This window comes from Neomonachus schauinslandi, chromosome 3, assembly GCF_002201575.2.
Source record: "Neomonachus schauinslandi chromosome 3, ASM220157v2, whole genome shotgun sequence".
Lineage (NCBI taxonomy): Eukaryota > Metazoa > Chordata > Mammalia > Carnivora > Phocidae > Neomonachus > Neomonachus schauinslandi.
The window spans coordinates 11,709,824-11,725,307 of record NC_058405.1 but is presented as its reverse complement, the minus strand read 5'-3'; the positions used below and the strand labels follow the sequence as shown (position 1 = coordinate 11,725,307).

Below are 15,484 nucleotides of genomic sequence, written 5' to 3'. Positions count from 1 at the left end.
GAGAGAGCACATGAGAGGGGGGAGGGTCAGAGGGAGAAGCAGACTCCCTGCCGAGCAGGGAGCCCGATGTGGGACTCGATCCCGGGACTCCAGGATCATGACCTGAGCCGAAGGCAGTCGCTCATCCAACTGAGCCACCCAGGCGCCCTAGAGTCCCATTTCTTTATCTGGAAATACCTGCCTCACGAAACTGTCCCTGAGGATTAATGGACAATGAATGAAACAGAACATTTGAGCACCTTACCTGAAGTGGAAGAAGCTATGCTCATGTTACGACTATTTATTATTATTATTATTATTCTCTTCAGAGCATGACTCAAGTTTTATCTGGAGAGTTGTTCGTGGTGCCGTCACTTTCCTTTTTCTGCTTTGTTGACTACCTTTTTTTTTTTTTTAATTATTTTCTTTTTTTTTTTTTAATTATTTTATTTATTTATTTGAGACAGAGAGAATGGGAGACAGAGAGCATGAGAGGGAGGAGGGTCAGAGGGAGAAGCAGACTCCCTGCCGAGCAGGGAGCCCGATGCGGGACTCGATCCCGGGACTCCAGGATCATGACCTGAGCCGAAGGCAGTCGCTTAACCAACTGAGCCACCCAGCCGCCCCTGTTGACTACCTTTTGACACTCATTAACTTACGGAGTAAATTTGTTTGTCATAAATTTCTTGAGGATACAGACCTTTGTTGATCCCTGCAGCTTGTATTGCATTTATTTGGGCATAGTACTTATTTAATAATGTTGACCACACATAAAAAAAATTCTAGTTCTCAACAGATTATGATGAGATTATTATGATAAGTATATAAAGTTATATATCCCCTAGAAGGACACATAATAGAACAAAGCTCATTGAATCTGTTGGGTTTTAGGTCAAAGTTCGATTTTGATCAATACTGTTTTAATGTTACTGATTAAATATTTTAAAAAGGTAATTAAGCTGCAGATTAATCCTGACGTGTTTATTTCTACAGCATCATGAATTCCCTGGTCATTGTTCTCTTCTTGTCTGGAATGGTGGCTATGATTATGCTACGGACACTGCATAAAGATATTGCCAGATATAATCAGATGGATTCTACGGTGAGTGAAACATTTGACCTGCTAAGGATAGTCTTTATTTAGTTCTTTGGAAAAGGTTGAAATAATGGCTTTAGACAGAATCTTTCTTCTTAAAAGTTATCCTGAATTCACCTTTTCAAATAAGAAAGTGATCCTTAAGAATTGGTATTCTCTAGAACTGTAGTCGCTCCAGCGTTCAGAGCTGCACTGTTCACAGCTCCATCTGTGTTAGTGCGTTGGTGTGGAGTGAGCATAGGTGCCCAGCTCCAGGTCTGTCCCCTGTTCTCACGGACATGCTGTCAACTCTCAGATTTTCCATTCCTAGCCTGCACCCGACTCGTGAAACAGCAAAGTTGAGTGGGATAGCTCCCAAGCAGTTTTTATTTGTGTGTATGTTTAGCTTTTTAAAATTAATTTTCACTGAATTTTATCATTTTAGCCTTTTGGTATATTCAAAGTAATTTAATGTCCCAATCTCATTTATTCTCAAAACACTTAAAGTTACATAATGTTATACATTTTATACTTTTTCATTGTATAGCAGCTCTTTGATAAAATTTCCACAAGAATCATAGTGACTTGTAATGAATACAAAAAACTCAGATTTTATTGCTTTCTTTTCCCCAACTTCTTAGTCTTTTCCCCATAACTTTTCTGTCCTAATCAGAAAAAGAACATACAAATGTTTATAAGCTTTTTAGCATTTGTACGCTACAGTCTCTTTTCCATTATTTTTACTGATTATTAAATATTTTATTAAAATAATTTCAAAATACTCTTCATAATTGGCAATTTCAAATGGTATTTTCTTCTTCATTTGTACCGAGGTGCCATGGGATAGAGGCCATGGTACCCTGCTTCCCCTCTTGCTCCCATTCCTTTTTCCTCCCTTACTGTAGTGATCCTAGCAAGTCTGTTCAGACATAACTCGGATCATTCACTCCTGCTCACAGCTGTCCAGTGGCTTCCCATTTCACTCAGAGTGAAAGCCAGAGTCTTCACAGTGGTTTGTAGGCCCTACAGTGCCCCCTTGGAACTCTGCTCCAGCCATACTGGCTTCCTTAGTATTCCTCAGACATGCAGGCATGGTCTCACACCTCCGGCCTTTACACTTGCTTTTCTCTCTACCTCAGACGTTATTTACTCCCTCAGGTATTTACATGGCTAGCTCCCTTACCTACTTAGTCATTACTGAAATAGGATCTTCCCAGTGAGACCTTCCTGACCATCAAATTAAAATTGCACCTTTCTGGCCCCATACACATCCATACCTTCTAAGTTTTCTCTGGAGCACTTATCACCATCTAATGTACTCTATATTTTACTTACTTGTTGTGTTAATTGTCTGCCTTCCCAGTGAGAACACGTATGCAAGAGGGATTTTTCTGTTAGACTCACTGTAGTATCTCTGGTGTTTTAAACAGTGCTGTGCTTTTATAGTTGGTGCTCAGTAAATGTTTGTTGAATGAATGAGTCATTCTCTTTTCTTTTTAAAATTTTATTTTATTATGTTAATCAGCATACATTATATCATTAGTTTTTGATGTAGTGTTCCATGATTCATTGTTTGCGTATAACACCCAGTGCTCCATGCAGTACGTGCCCTCCTTAATACCCATCACCAGGCTAACCCATCTCCCCACCCCCCTCCCCTCTAGAACCCTTAGTTTGTTTCTCAGAGTCCATCGTCTCTCGTGGTTTGTCTCCCCCTCCAATTTCCCCCCTTCATTCTTCCCTTCCTACTGTCTTCTTCTTCTTCTTTTTTTTTTTTTTTTAAACATATATTATTTGTTTCAGAGGTACAGGTCTGTGATTCATTAGTCTTACACAATTCACAGCACGAATGAGTCATTCTTTGATGTACTAGCCTTGTTGATGCGTTGCTGGGCTCATGATAGGTAAAAAGGTATCCAAGGACTATCTTCCAACTCCACCCTACCCCCCAAAAAAGTGAGCTGAGACCAGAGCAGGAAACAATGCAAGCACAAGAGGATGGAGTTCTCCTTTGAGTCAGTCCTTATATAAAGTAACCAACTGGGAGACTAAACTTTGGGTCACTAACAAGGGAGCTGAACCTCAAGTCTCCTCCTGTATTAAGCATGGATTCTTGAAGGGGAGCAAAATGATTCTAAGTTAGCAAGTGCCTTCTGATTCTTGGCAGAATCAAGTAGAAATCCTTTGGGGTAAAGTCTCCCAAATTTAGGTTTGTAGAATTCCCCCAATTTAAGATCAATAAAATATGATCTAGGGGCGCCTGGGTGGCCCAGTCAGTTGAGCATCTGACTTTTGATTTCAGCTCAGGTCATGATCTCAGGGTCATGAGATTGAGCCTCATGCTGGACTCTCTGCTCTGCGGGGAGTCTGCTTGGGATTCTCTCTATTCCTCTCCTGCTCCTCTTCCCCCTTCTCTAAAATAAATAAGTAAATCTAAAAAAAATGATCTATTAGAAATTCACAAAAATTTACAATAAGCAACATGTTTAGAACCCCCTGAAGATTTCAGATACTACAACTCTTTTTTTTTTTTTTTAAGATTTTATTTATTTATTTGACAGAAAGAGACATAGCGAGAGCAGCCGGGGGAGTGGGAGAGGGAGAAGTAGGCTTCCCGCAGAGCAGGGAGCCCGATGTGGGACTCGATCCCAGGACCCTGGGATCATGACCTGAGCCGAAGGCAGACGCTTAATGACTGAGCCACCCAGGCGCCCTAGACACTACAACTCTTAATTACAGAGTATAAAGTATATGAAAAAATAAGAGGAATATTTAGATAAAGGAAACATAGTGTGTCCCAAGCAGAAGAAATAAAAAGAAATCCACATCTAGATCAACTGTGACAAAACCATAGAACACCAGAGAAAAAAGATCTTAGAATCAGGTAGAGGGGGGGAAAAAAATTCGAGCATCTGCAAAAGAAAAACAGTTAAATTGGAAGTGGAAGCTCAGGGACAAAACATCTTAAATCAGTGAGAGAAATTAACTGTTTACATGGAATCATGTACCCAGAGAAGGTATCTTTCAAGAATAAAGGTGAAATACCTTTTTCAGATGAACAGAAGTAGTGGACCACAGACCGTCACTGAAGGAATATCTATAGAAGTAAACTTTAGCAGTGAATCAGTCAATCCATCGATCGATCAGACCTGAAGAAATTTCTATAGAAGTACTTTAGCAGAAAATAAATAAAAACCAATCCCAAAGAGATAATTTAGAAAAATGGGTGAACAAAAAGATTCCAAGTAAACATTTTCTGTTTATAATAATAATGAGTCTAAAAATTTGGAGATTAACAAAAGTGTATCAGCAGAGAAAAAACAAATTTGATGTATAGTATTGGATAAAGTGGGTGGCCATTTGGTTAAAAAATAAGGTAGATTCCAACCTTATTCCTTATGTTAAATGAAAATGTGAAACTGTAAAATACTAGGACACATGAGAAGTTATTTTTAAATCTTGGAAAAGGGTAGAATTTTTTAAGTATCACAGAGAGCCAGAAGTTATAAAAGAAATGATTGCTCTATGATTACTATGTCAAAAAACATTTGAATAGGAAGAAATACCATTAAGTAAAAAGATAAAAGTCAAATGGGAAAATATTTAACACATGTAACAAACAAAAAGTTAATTCCTCATAAATAAAGAAATCCTAAAATCATTACAAAAACAATCATCAGCCCAGTAAGCAACCAGGCATGGTACATGAAAAGAGAGTCCATTAAAAAGAAACACAAGGGACACCTGGGTGGCTCAGTCTGTTAAGCGTCTGCCTTCAGCTTAGGTCATGATCCCAGGGTCCTGGGATCGAGGATCGAGTCCCGCATCGCGCTCCTTGCTCAGCGGGGAGCCGACTTCTCCCTCTGCCTGCAGCTCTGCCTACTTGTGCATGCACACGCTCTCTCTGACAAATAAATAAAATCTTTAAAAAACAAACACAGATGGTTCTTAAACATATAAAAAGATATAACATCATTCATAATAAGAGAAATGCAAAATAAAACTGCAGTGCAAGATTGTTTGCTCCTCTGGCGCACTGACAGCAATTAAAATGTTTGATAATGTGTTGGTGGATTGAGGACATGAGCACTTTGATACGTAGTTTATGAGAATGTAAATTGGTATAACTTATGAAAGGCACTTTGGCAATATTAGTTTATAATGTAGATAGTTTGACCCAACAATTCAGTTCTTAGAAACTAACTTGGGGGCACCTGGGTGGCTCAGTCGTTAAGCGTCTGCCTTCGGCTCGGGTCATGATCCCCGGGTCCTGGGATCGAGCCCCACGTCGGGCTCCCTGCTCTGCGGGAAGCCTGCTTCTCCCTCTCCCACTCCCCCTGCTTGTGTTGCCTCTCTCGCTGTGTCTCTCTCTGTCAAATAAATAAAATCTTTAAAAAAAAAAAAAGAAAAGAAAAGAAACTAACTTGGATGCAAAGGTTTTTATTATTACTGCTATTTTTTATTTTAAAACAATATATTATTGCTTATAATAACTAAAGATTTTAAGAAACTCAAATACTCACTAATAGGGGACTGATTTTATAAATTATGGAATGTCCCTGCAGTAGAATACTATGTAATCATTAAAAAGAATGAGGCAATTCTGTGTATACGAATGTGGAGGCATCTCCTCATTATTAGGCCAAAACAGCAAGATGTGAAATAATGTGTATAATATGCTACCATTTATGCAAAATGAGAAAAGGTATTCATGCATTTCCTTATGTATGAGTAGAGTATCTCTGCAAGGATAGTAAGAAACTCGTCACATTTGTTTTCTCCAAAGAAAGGGTACCTGGCCCTTTATGGAAAACTTAGTTTTTACTTAACTCTGAATTTTTTAGTGCTTATTCAGTAAAAAAGTAATCAGAAATGGTGCCTCGTCTGTAATACTACCCCACCTAAAAGAAGAGGTGAATGTACTTTTTTCCCTCATACTTTTAATGTAAACATTCACAGAAGCACAGAGATTAGTATACCCATCACCCTGGTCCAACAGTTCTCAGCTCATGTTTAGTCTTTTTTAGAATCCCACCAGTTCCTCCCTTTCAGTTGTTTTAAAGTCAGTCCCAAATGTAATTTTATTTAATCCATTTAGAACCCATGTACTTTTTTTTTTTTAAAGATTTTATTTATTCATTTGAGACACAGAGATACAGAGAGAGAGAGAGAGAGCATGAGCAGTGGGAGAGGCAGAGGGAGAGGAAGAAGCAGACTCCCCACTGAGCCAGGAGCCCGATGCGGGGCTCGATCCCAGGACCCTGGGATCATGACCTGAGCCAAAGGCAGACGCTTAACCATCTGAGCCACCCAGGCGCCCCATAGAACCCATGTACTTTTAATAAAACTTCAGTTTGTACATTCCTCAAAAATGACCAAGTAGAGTGTAATTCCATGGTGTATATGAAAGTATTTTGATTTTTACTATTGCCTTATATTAGGCATTACAAGAGCAGGATTAGTACCTATATAAAAGTTTCCATGTTTCAAATTCCAGTTGATTTATATTTACTAAAAAATATGTTTAAATGTAACATATCATCAGTAGCATTGTCTGCTGCGCACAAAGGTAGAAGTTTGAGAATTTGGGGTAGAGGTGAGATGCATCCTGAAGGAAATGTCGAGAAATGAGGCTGAAAAAGTAGTGGGGGTCAGAGTCTGAAGGACTTGTAACTAATACAGTTTGAAAGTCACAGGGAGGCTCTTAAAGAATTTTAAACAGCACTGCATAGCCAGGTTTGTGATGTAGGAAAATCACTTTCAATATTATGTGGAGCATCATTCAGAGCAGGGCAAGATTGAAGGTACAGAAACCAGTCCAGGGGGCGCCTGGGTGGCTCAGTTGGTTAAGCGACTGCCTTCGGCTCAGGTCATGATCCTGGAGTCCAGGGATCGAGTCCCACGTCGGGCTCCCTGCTCAGCAGGGAGTCTGCCTCTCTCTCTGACCCTCCCCCCTCTCATGCTCTCTATCTCATTCTCTCTCTCAAATAAATAAATAAAATCTTAAAAAAAAAAAAAAAGAAACCAGTCCAGGGGTGATTATGGAACTCCCAGAGATAGGATGGTGCCAGGAAAGAAAAAAAGGAGCTGAACAGACAGATACAGCGGGTGTTTAGAAGGCGGGATGGAATACTGTTTGGTTGACTATGGAGAAGGTGGAAGAGGGAAAGAAAATAAATGACCCAATGTTTCTGGTCCAAAACACCCAGTTGGTTAAAGGACCCTGCTGGATGCTGTATTGAGAAGTAACTGAATAGAAGCAAGGGCAGGAACACAGAGGTCAGTGTGGTGTACTACAGTAGCCAGTAAGAGGTGATGACTTGAACTAGGGGCTAGTGTTCGGTTCTGCTGAAATATCTTGGAGGCAGAGCTGAAGATTTGTTAAAGGACTGTATTCAAGATGTGAAAAAAAGGAAGGAATCAAGGAGGATTCCAAGGTTTGAGGTACTGAACTGCTGGCCAGATGGAGCTGTTACTACTGGGTGACTGGGTTGGGGCGGTGTTGCTGCTGCAGAAACAGTATAGATGGGGAGAGAGAATCCATTCAGTTGTGATAATTCTGTTTAGGGTGCTTGTTAAACAACCAAGTGGAGCCGTGATTAGGCAAATCGTGTATGTGTGTCTAGAGATCAGGGGAGCAGTTAGGGCTGGTGGCAGACTTACTCATATGCTCATAGCTAAGTCTACTATACCCAGCAAAGTAGCTGTGAAACCTAATACCATTCACTCATTTTGGATATTGGTGAAAGTAGATTGAAAAGGATGGAGTGTGAGTGAAATTAAGTCATCAAGTTGGATCATAAAGCTTGACTATCACATTATTTTACATACCTTTTTGAAGTTTCTCAATGTATTTTTATAGACCTTAACATACAACATTCCTTTAAAAGCAATTCAAGAAAACTATATAAAGCTCTGGGAGTCAAACTTCATAACACTTTGGAATTGGAATAAATACTAACATTTGTAAGTTTAAAAGAATTTTTCTGTATCAGCATATTCACCAGTGAACAAACTGTGTAGCTGTCCTGGTGATACCACATGTCAATTAAACAACTTCATTCCCTTTTTAGGAGGATGCCCAGGAAGAATTTGGCTGGAAACTAGTTCATGGTGATATATTCCGTCCTCCAAGAAAAGGGATGCTGCTATCAGTCTTTCTTGGATCAGGGACACAGATTTTAATTATGACTTTTGTGACTCTATGTAAGTATTCAATGAAAATTAAAAAGTAGAAAATACTTTTTCTGAATAATTATTTGAGAATCAGTTTTCCAGGGTGCCTGGGTGACTCAGTTGGTTAAGCATCCAACTCTTGATTTCAGCCCAGGTCATGATCTCCCTCTGTCCCTCCCCCTGCTTGCACACTCACGCGTTCTCTCTCTAAAATAAATAGATAAAATCTTAAAAACAAAAAACGTGGAAACTGGTTTTCCTAAGTGTAGCTAGGCTAGATTGTTTCTAAGAGTCCTTTTGGCTTTTAAATCTGTGTGCTTTGGCTATACATTACTTGGAGGCAGGGTTAGCTGTGCCGGAAAACTGACCTCACATCTCCCTTACAGCTGCATAGAGACCAAGCCTTTGTCATGGAGTTGGAGCTGAAGATGACTAGGTACCTGAAGACTGTCTGGGTCTGAGTCTCGGTGGCTCGGAACGAGGGTCATGCAGGTTGCCTCTGCCCCACTACCAGGAGCAGTATGATTAGGATTCCAAGACATTTTTGGCTTCCACTGAGGGAAAAAAAAGGAGAAGAGGGAATGGGGCAGGAAGCTTTTTGTAGACCTTCCTCATCTTGGAAGGATTTAGGAAGCAAGGGAGAAATGTTATTACTTAAATTTTTTTCAGTTAAGACAGTCTTTTTTTTTTTTTTTTTTTTTAATAGCCCCTCCTCCTCCCGTAGAGTTATTGATCAGCCACAGGGGTGGTTCTGAGGCTGCTGTATGGGAATACAGTATTTCTGCAGTTTTCCTAATTGTAAGAGAAAAAAGGTTTATGAATAGAGTTTTCTAAATTTTGCTTTTATTTTCCTTATGTTTCCTTTATTGGTGCCTTCTACTGATGAACAGTAACGAATTATTACTGGAAGAATTCAGAAATCCCTGACCTTTTAATAATTTTTTAATGAACATTTGTCCTTATGTTTGATTGCATATTAAATATGTAATACTAAAGTCATTTTATGTTAGTAAAATTATTCCACGTTTTTGTGATGGAAATATATAAATACTTTACAAAGAGGATTCTCACTTCCAAATGTCTGGCACCTGAGTAAGTTTGAGAACCACTGATTTACACCTCAGGCTTACTTTGAAGACTAATCTGAAGATTAACTAGAACATGTATCTTTATCTACTTGGTAAGGAGATGCAGCTATGATGAGTAGGCCTAGAATTCTTAAGTATATTATACCGAAGAGGGTAGGTTGGGAGAAGGCATCATGACAGAGGTTTGGACACAGCCAGAGGATAGCATGAAGGCATTAGATCCCCACAGAGCCAGGATAGAGCTAGAGCAGAGTGGATGCTTCAGGATAGAATTCTGCTTGAAAAAAAAATTTTTTTTTTAAAGATTTTGTTTATTTATTGGTCAGAGGGAGAGAGCACAAGCAGGGTGAGCGGCAGGCAGAGGGAGAAGCAGGCTCCCCACCAAGTGAGGAGCCCGATGCAGGACTCGATCCCAAGACCCTGGGATCATGACCCGAGCCAAAGGCAGACGCTCAACCAACTGAGCCACCCAGGCGTCCCCTGCTTGAAAATTTTATTGGGAGTTGCCTTCTGTCATCATCTCGTTCTTGTTGGGGGTCTGCTAGAAAGTGAATTCGTGAGGAAGGAAAGTTTCAGAGAGCCTAGAGATCATTTTCCTTAAATGTTCAAATATGAACTTTCTTCTTCAGAACAGTCCATTTCTCAGTTCTGGGGAGAATGGGGGGGATGCATTTTGGTTGAAATTCTGATAGGTCTTCTAAAGTTACCCTGGTTGGTTTCCTGCTTATGAGTTTCTCCTCTTGCCCCTTAGTCGGTGCTGATCAGGTATGGGTGGGCACGTGCTTGATTCTGTACACCACGGAAACACTGGAAACTTTCTTGTTCCTGGGATTAGAAAGCCACTTGGATTTCTTACTGAGCAAAGTCATAACTTCTGAATCCCAGCTTAAAACCAGGAATCTTTACAAATACAGCATTTTTATTCTTACTAGTCAGGTGGGTTATATAAGGAAGAACAAATAAAACCAACCAACTAAATAAAGGTAGAAGCCAGAATTTCCCAAAGTTATTGACCAAGTCCTTCAGTAACTTGTGTTCAGAAAGCTAATGGTACTATGAAATCTTTATTCTCTTGTTTTATTCATTGATTAGATTCTGTCTTGTCTTTTGTGTTTGAATGTTATAAGGTATTTTTTACCACAGAGGACCCATTATTATTATTATTATTTTTAGATTTTATTTATTTGAGAGAGAGAGAGAGCGAGCACAAGCAGAGGGAGAGGGAGAAGCAGACTCCCTGCTGAGCAGGGAGCCTAATGCGGGGCTTGATCCTGGGACTCTGGGATCATGACCTGAGCCAAAGGCAGACACTTAACCTGAGCCACTCAGGCACCACCCCGCGCCCCAGTATTATTTTAAAGGGAACAAAAGTGGGACTATTTCATGGTGGGAATATCTTTATTCATATTAATTTTAAAAAGCTGTACTTGACAGGGTACTTGGGTAGCTCAGTCGGGTTAAGCATCCAGCTCTTGGTTTCAGCTCAGATCATGATCTCAGGGTCATGGGATCAAGCCCTGCATCAGCTCTGTGCTCAGCACGGGGGTCTACTTGAGACTCTCTTTCTCTCCCCCCCCCTGCTGGGCGGGGGGGGTTCCTTGGCCCCCTCCTTCCCCCCCCCCCCCCCCCCCCCCCCCCCCCCCGTCTCTTTCTGCCCCTCCCCCAACTCATGCTCGCGCTCTCTCTCCCTCTCTCCCTCCCTCCTTCCCTCCCTCTCCCCCTCTCCCTCCCTCCTCCTCTCTCTCTTAAAAAAAAAAAGAAGAAGCTGTACTTGAATCAGAAGAGCTAAAAGCACTCGTGAGCACCCAGTCAGCCTTCCCTGATAATAGGAAAGGTGGGGTTTTACGGACCCTGGCAAGAAATATTCAAAGTAGAGTTTGCTTTGTTATCCTGTTGATGTAGTACCTTAAAATATTGCTAAGATTTAGTGTGACCGTATGATAAGACAGTATATTCATGAAATTGTATTTGGTTTCTTGTTTAAAAAATGAAAGCTGTCTTCTGTCACTTTAGAAAGGAAGCAGTAATGAAATTTGTAACTTAAAATCACTTATTTTTTAGTTTTTGCTTGCCTGGGATTTTTGTCACCTGCCAACAGAGGAGCACTGATGACTTGTGCTGTGGTCCTGTGGGTCCTGCTGGGCACGCCTGCAGGCTATGTCGCTGCCAGATTTTATAAGTGTAAGTAAGAGCGACCCTGACTGTCAACGTCAGGGATCTCATCTGCCCCATCACTGCACCTGAGCCAGTAGGTGATTTTCTCGAACCAGTATGTATCATAGGTACATATCTTTATATAAAAGAAGCTTGCAATGTGGATGACCATCCCTAGATTTTGTTAAAAAAGGTTTATACAGTGAGGTAAGCAAATTTAGGTGCTGCTTTATCCGTCATTCCCTCTGTTCTTTTACTTTTAAGTTTTGACATAAGAGGTTTGGCTGAACAACTTAGATTGCTACATTCATAGAAATGTGTATAGACTAATAAAGGAAGATAATATGAGTGTCACTGATTTATTAACTAAAATAAGTAATATATATAGTAATACCTTTTCTTAAATAAGAGAGGTCATGCTCAAGAGCCCTGATATAATTTAATTTGCTTTTATAATATAATTAGTTGCAATCTCTTGTATTCTTGCTTTCTAAAAGTAAAATAAAGTTCAGTGAAAAAAAGTGTCAGGGCCACAGGGTAAGGATGGGCTGTGACTAGATGACTTGGAAAGCAGTTTTGCCAGGGTCAGCGAATGCCAGGGTTACTGTGGAATCCTGAAGTCTGTTGAGATGACCTCATAGGTAATCTGTAATTTAAAGTGACAGGGACAGGGAGGAGGTAAAAAACTCATGCTCTGAAAACTGTAAGACATTGATGAAAGAAATTGAAGACACAAACAAATGGAAAGATATACCATGCTCATGGATTAGAAGAATTAATACCATTCAAATGTCCATACTACCCAAAGCAATCTGCTGATTCAGTGCAATCCTTATCAAAATACTAATAGTATTTTTCACAGAACTAGAACAAATAAACCTAAAATTTGTATGGAATCAAAAAAGACCCTGAATAGCCAAAGCAATCTGGAGAAAGAACAAAACTGGAGGTATCACAATCCAAGATTTCAAGATAACACGACAAAACTGTAATAATTAAAACAGTGTGATACTGTCACAAAAACAGACACATAGATCAATGGAACAGAATAAAAAGCCCAGAAATAAACTTACACTTATATGGTCAATGAATCTGTGACAGAGGAGGCAAGAATATACAGTGGGGAAAAGACAGTGTCTTTAAAAAATGGTGCTGGGAAAGCAGGACCACTTTCTTAAACCATGTACACATATAAATGTAAAATGGATTAAATGTGAGACCTGAAACCATAAGCCCCTAGGAGAGAGCAAACAGGTACGTGATCTTTTACATCAGCCTTAGTGACACATCTGTGGATAGGTTTCCTCAGGCAAGGGAAACAAAAGCAAAAATAAACAATAGGAACTACACCAAAATAAATATTATTGTCCTTTTGCACAGTAAAAGACAAATATTTTATATGATTTTTTATATGTGGAATCTAAAAAACAGAAAAAACAAAAAAATAGACTCTTAAATACAGAGAACAAACTGGTGATTGCTAGAGAGGAGTTGGGTGGGATTTGGGATTTTTGGCTAGACCCAACCCCAAATATAAGTATTAGTTAGACTTTGCCATATACAGTGCTCTTGAAAACATGAAATCCTATATGTATGTGTGTCTGTGTTTTACTCTTTGTGGATTTTGTCAGGGTTTTTTTTCTTTCTTTCTTTCATCCTTTACGAAAGGACAGAGGATTGGTGTCATGTGTTTTTAACGCATATGAGATATGATTGGACCCCTGCCTCCCATGCAGCACTCTAGCTTTCTCAACTCCGCTAGCTTTCTTTCAGTTCCTCTGTCGGGCTGTGTACCTTCACATCTGCCTGAGGACTTCACCCCATGCTCTTCCCTTTGCTAGAAAGTTCCAGCTCATTCTCCCTCATTCTCCCTCCCAGCCCAGACGCAACCCTCTTTAACTCCTGTCTGTCCTTCAGATCTCAGCTGCGCATTAATCAGGCAGAACATTCCAAGAGGTGCCACATTCCAAGAGGTGCTGTCATGTGGCCCCAGTCACAAAATACTTCATTTATGGAATATTTATGTTTCAATACAGATTGTTTGACTTTTGATTGGAATTGTATTAAACCCAGAATTAATACTTCCACAATAGTCTCTTTATCAGTAATGCTGTGAATTCAAATCATATACATATTGTCATTTTGTTGTAGGGCAAGTGGTACTTAAACTTGGCTTATAAACGATTAAAACTTTTTAAAAAAATCAAAGCTGTTCTCACATCTCAGCCAGTTTTATCTCCAACTTTTAAACTGGAAGCAGGGAGTACTTTCATTTTTTACTCTATATATTTAAAAAATTTTTTTTTAGTGGGGAAAAGAAATTAGGGTGAAAGGAGATTAACAAGTTCATAAGCAAATTCTGTGAAGTGTCCAAAACCCTTTCACTCTTCTTAGTCACCTAATCTGACACGCTGATCTCCCCATCCCCACTTAAACCCCCTACCAGAAACTGCAATGCCAGAGGAATCCTAAAGATTTAGACCTGCTGTGGAAATTTAAATGTGCTGCACTTTAGGCTTGAGGGTTCCTAGTTTTATAACAAATTCTGAAACTGGCCACAAGGTAAAGGAGAATCCCCAGTATGCCCTTTCTCTGCCCAGTCCCATGGATTCAAACTGGCCTAGAGCTTAAGGGTTTGTTTTATTTTGAAATAAAAAAAAATTAGAAAAGAAGTAGTCTTGATGACCTTCCTTTGATATTAGATTTATTATGCTGAAGCAAACATCTTGAGAGCAGGGCTTATCCAGGGAAGTGCTGTGATGTGCATCTCTGATCTGGATCACTTGTGGAGGGGATTATCATCATTTGCTGGTGTGATTTTCTAGGAGTGGGCACCCAGTGCTGTCTGAAAATTTGTTTAATGCTAGACATATATGGCCATTTGGTTTGCTTTGAAGAGAAGTCTGTGTGTTATCCCACTTTTGTTTTCTTCTACAGCCTTTGGAGGTGAGAAGTGGAAAACAAACGTTTTATTGACATCATTTCTTTGTCCTGGGTAAGTAATAGTAACTTTTCAGTAGTAACTTTCTTACATAGTCATAAAATTTAGTTCCCAAATTTTCGATCTCTTAAGTCTTGAATCTTCTCTGTCTCTAAACCATGTACCCTAGAAAATGAACTTAATTTTTTAAAAAGGGATAAAAAGTGAGTATTTAATAAACATTTGCACAGTGACCGCCACATGCCATATCTGGAAAAAGTATCTCTCTCTCTTTTTTTTTTTAAGATTTTATTTTATTTGTCAGAGAGCGAGAGAGCACAAGAAGGGGGGACAGCAAGCAGAGGGAGAAGCAGGCTCCCCGCTGATCAGGGAGCCTGGTGCGGGACTTGATTCCAGGATGCTGGGATCATGCCCTGAGCTGAAGGCAGACACTTAACCGGCTGAGCCACCCAGGCATCCCTGGAAAAAGTATCTTTGCACATGAGAAATTGTTACATTGCTTTTCTTAAAAGTCTGTTTCTTAGCCCATGTAAGTTGGTCTGGCATGTTGTTGTGTAAGGCTGCATTGAAAGCTTTTGACCTAATCACAAGAAGGGGTTTTCACCTGAACATAGTTTAGGCAAGCGAACATTTTTAGATTTCTATCAAAAGTATTGCCGCTTTTAAGCCACCTAAGTGTCCATTCATAGATGAATGGGGTAAGGAAGATGTGGTGTGTGTGAATACATATACACATGCAATGGAATATTACTCCGCTATAAAAAAAAAAAAGAACGAGATCTCACCATTGGTGACATGGATGAACCTAGAGGGTATTATGCTAAGTGAAATAAGTGAGACAGAGAAAGACAGATACCATAAGATTTCACTTATATGTGGAATCTAAAAATAAATGAACAAAACAGAAGTAGACTCATAAATACAGAGGACAAATTGGTGGTTGCTGGAGGGGAGGGGGATGGGCAAAATAGATGAAGAGGATTAAGAGGTACAAACATCCAGTTGTAAAATAAGCAGCAGAGGTGAAAAGTACAGCATAAGGAACATAGTCAATAATATTGTACTAACATT

General features: G+C 39.7%; 1 protein-coding gene across 1 annotated transcript in view; it reads left to right on the top strand.

Moving 5' to 3' along the window:
• TM9SF2 (transmembrane 9 superfamily member 2) overlaps positions 1 to 15,484 on the top strand; it is a 58,379-nt gene that overhangs the window by 29,671 nt on the left and 13,224 nt on the right. Inside the window, exons 9-12 of the mRNA XM_021696036.1 lie at positions 973 to 1,081; positions 8,128 to 8,260; positions 11,380 to 11,499; positions 14,410 to 14,467. Coding sequence (XP_021551711.1) covers positions 973 to 1,081; positions 8,128 to 8,260; positions 11,380 to 11,499; positions 14,410 to 14,467 — 420 coding nt within the window. The remainder of the gene's footprint in view (positions 1 to 972; positions 1,082 to 8,127; positions 8,261 to 11,379; positions 11,500 to 14,409; positions 14,468 to 15,484) is intronic.